At 53.7% G+C, this 1,116-nt stretch overlaps 1 protein-coding gene across 1 annotated transcript; it reads left to right on the forward strand.

The window, feature by feature from the left end:
• Positions 1-466: 466 nt before the first annotated feature.
• On the forward strand, positions 467-1,116 carry LOC116498343 (feather keratin Cos1-1/Cos1-3/Cos2-1-like). Its single transcript, XM_032202578.1, has 2 exons — positions 467-565; positions 790-1,116. Exons 1-2 carry the CDS (start codon positions 467-469, stop codon positions 1,114-1,116), a joined length of 426 nt encoding a protein of 141 aa, XP_032058469.1.

Below are 1,116 nucleotides of genomic sequence, written 5' to 3' on the forward strand. Positions count from 1 at the left end.
TGTTGTTTTTGTTTGTTTGTTTGTTTTTTTCCAGATCAGTAAAGGGCCATGCACAAACTTTACCCAAAAATGGGTATTCCCGTATGAGAACAGGAGGAGGCAAAACATGTCAGAAGGTTTACCCTGAGAGCAGCATTTAGTGGGATAGGGTCACAACCTGGGAGCTGGGCCACCTCTGGACAAAAGGGTCCCAAAGAGCCCCTAAGGAGTCACCCAGGCTGACATCACTTGCCTTTACTGGACCCTTCCAGCACATGAGCTGAGTCTTCTGCCCACACTGAAATGTGTTGCACGGAAATACTTGGGCCTCCCTACCTGCCACTCAAAAGTTGCCTTAATTGAGGAAAGGGCATAAAGCAGGAAATGAAAAACTGCAGCACAGGAAGGAAACACACAGCCCATATCATTAGCTGGGATGTTTTGCATTCAAGAGGAGCTTGTCAGAAAATAATCACAGCTTCAAGGGATGCCTCTGGACATGGAGCAGCTAAGGTCCACTATAAAAGCCAGCCCAGCCCTGTGCTCCCTCATCCACTTCTCTGGCCTTCTCCTCCTTAGGACCCAGGTGAGTGTGAAGCCCCTTCTTGTCCCTCTCATTCTCCACAAGGGAGTCTCAGCTCTATGGACCTCTTAGCTGCAATCAGCTCTGTTCCATGTCAAATCTTGGGGTTGCTGGTATTGTGAGCGGGAAGTGGGGAGAAGGTTTGCTATGGAAGGAGTGACAGGTGTGCTGACAGGCTGCTCCTCATGCATCCCCATGTTCTGCTTCCTCCCTGCCTTCTCTCCCAGGTGAACCTCCTGCCCCAAGACATGTCCTGCTACAACCAGTGCCAGCCCTGCCTGCCATGCCAGCCCTGTGGCCCAACCCCGCTGGCCAGCAGCTGCAACGAGCCCTGTGTCAGGCAGTGCCAGAACTCCACCGTCGTCATTGAGCCCTCTCCTGTGGTGGTGACCCTGCCCGGCCCCATCCTCAGCTCCTTCCCTCAGAACACCGTTGTGGGATCCTCCACCTCCGCTGCTGTTGGCAGCATCCTCAGCTGTGACGGAGTCCCCATCAACTCTGGGTGCTGTGACCTCTCTTGTATTGCCAGCCGCTACTGTTGCCGCCCCTGCTAA

This window comes from Aythya fuligula, chromosome 24, assembly GCF_009819795.1.
Source record: "Aythya fuligula isolate bAytFul2 chromosome 24, bAytFul2.pri, whole genome shotgun sequence".
Taxonomy (NCBI): Eukaryota; Metazoa; Chordata; class Aves; order Anseriformes; family Anatidae; genus Aythya; species Aythya fuligula.

Excerpts from the sequence above, each read along its gene's own strand:
- LOC116498343 (XM_032202578.1), top strand. The coding sequence starts at position 467 with ATGCCTCTGGACATGGAGCAGCTAAGGTCCACTATAAAAGCCAGCCCA. Across the intron at positions 566-789 it reads TTCTCCTCCTTAGGACCCAG|GTGAACCTCCTGCCCCAAGA; the intron begins GTGAGTGTGAAG and ends CTTCTCTCCCAG.